This window comes from Zingiber officinale, chromosome 6A (genome assembly GCF_018446385.1).
Source record: "Zingiber officinale cultivar Zhangliang chromosome 6A, Zo_v1.1, whole genome shotgun sequence".
Taxonomy (NCBI): Eukaryota; Viridiplantae; Streptophyta; class Magnoliopsida; order Zingiberales; family Zingiberaceae; genus Zingiber; species Zingiber officinale.
The window spans coordinates 81,225,705-81,227,231 of NC_055997.1; the positions used below are offsets into that span (position 1 = coordinate 81,225,705).

At 38.5% G+C, this 1,527-nt stretch overlaps 1 protein-coding gene across 1 annotated transcript; it reads right to left on the reverse strand.

The window, feature by feature from the left end:
• Positions 1–582: 582 nt before the first annotated feature.
• LOC121994121 (auxin-responsive protein SAUR64-like) lies at positions 583–1,219 on the reverse strand. The gene has a single exon (XM_042548273.1). It carries the CDS (start codon positions 1,145–1,147, stop codon positions 740–742), a length of 408 nt encoding a protein of 135 aa, XP_042404207.1. The 5' UTR covers positions 1,148–1,219; the 3' UTR covers positions 583–739.
• Positions 1,220–1,527: the final 308 nt, after the last annotated feature.

Here is a 1,527-nt window from a genome sequence, read left to right on the forward strand (position 1 = left end):
ACGCCATCGAACCACGGAACTCTTCTTCTTTCTCTTCTTCTCCTTCCTCGTGTTTATTTTCCTTTTGTACGTCTTTATCTTGTTGCTCTGCACGATCTCTTTTCTCTCTTTCTCTTCTTTCGCACGTTAGAGGTTGAGAGATGTTGCCCCTTCTTTGCGCAACACATTCTATGTCAAGTTTATATCATGCTTACTTTATGTTTTTATAAATTTTCTTACAATTCTAGTTTAGGATTAGATTAGATTTGCATTACATATATTATCTTTTATTTATTAGGATTATATTTTATTACATTGATCGCTATTTCATTTTCATTACCATTGCCCATGATATTAATATGGTAATCCATGTTTCATGAAAGATAATGTACTATATTTTTTTTTAAAAAAAATGTACAGTGCAAATTAAAATTTTATTTAGAATTGAAATTCACTCTTAATACTAAAGTGTTTGGCAGGAAGCTACAAGTGAGCATGAAAACGATTCAAGACAATATATGGCTTGAACTGATCTTAATATTTGGAAACGTGTTTTGGAAAAATGGAAAAATGGATTTAAACAGGGATCAACGGTATCCCTGAACAATTATGAGCATTTACAAATGGACAATACCTCAATGAAGTTAAACGGGCTTCGAATGTTTCCCTGAACAAGAGGTACGAAAAACACATAACGGTTCCTCTCTATGGTTAAATCTCTCTACATAGTGATTTCTATTTAATAAACTATTCAACTTTGTCATACTACTACTCGTTGTTGGTCACAACCAAGGCCAACCAACGAGGAATCGGAGCACCGGTTTGCATCGATAGAGACAAGCAAAGCCAACTCCACATCTCTAGACAAGCTTCTCTTGAGCAAGGAGACTACATACTCCAGGAAAACTCCACTGCAGGCCAGGGTGATTGGCCCCTCTCCGGGTAATCCGAACTCCTCCGCTGAAACCTTGAGGAGCTCTTGAAAAATACAGCTCTTGAGAAATGATAATGGCACAACGAATCTTGCATCATCCATAGTGTACACCACAAAATGGCCTTTGTCAGCGACCAATATGTTGTTGAAATCGCAAGAACTCGATCGACTATTTGATCTCATCAAGGGCAGACCCTTCTTTGCCTTCTCAACAAGCCTCTTGGGACTCAACATGGCTAAAAGTTGATGCTTGAAGAAAGAGCTAGAGATGCTGAAACTCGTTAATCAGGATGTGCTTGGAAGGAACAAAGAACTGGTCTACTTAAATTGGAGAACAGGCAACTCATGGCCAGAGATGTATCTTTCAGGACTGTCTTCAAAGGGAACAAACCATGTGAGATTGCAAGAGCGAGGATATCTGACAGCTATTTGGTTTAGATTTTACTTGGACAGTTCCTTTGTGGATTGGATGATGTTTTGTTGTTAGCAGTGTGGTTCTACCTTTCTATGTGGGTGATCCAAAGACATGTAGGCTCCATTGCCTTAGTCACAATAAACCCCTTGTCCAACTCGATCGAAATGGATATCCTACTTGTGACCACTAGCCAGTCTTC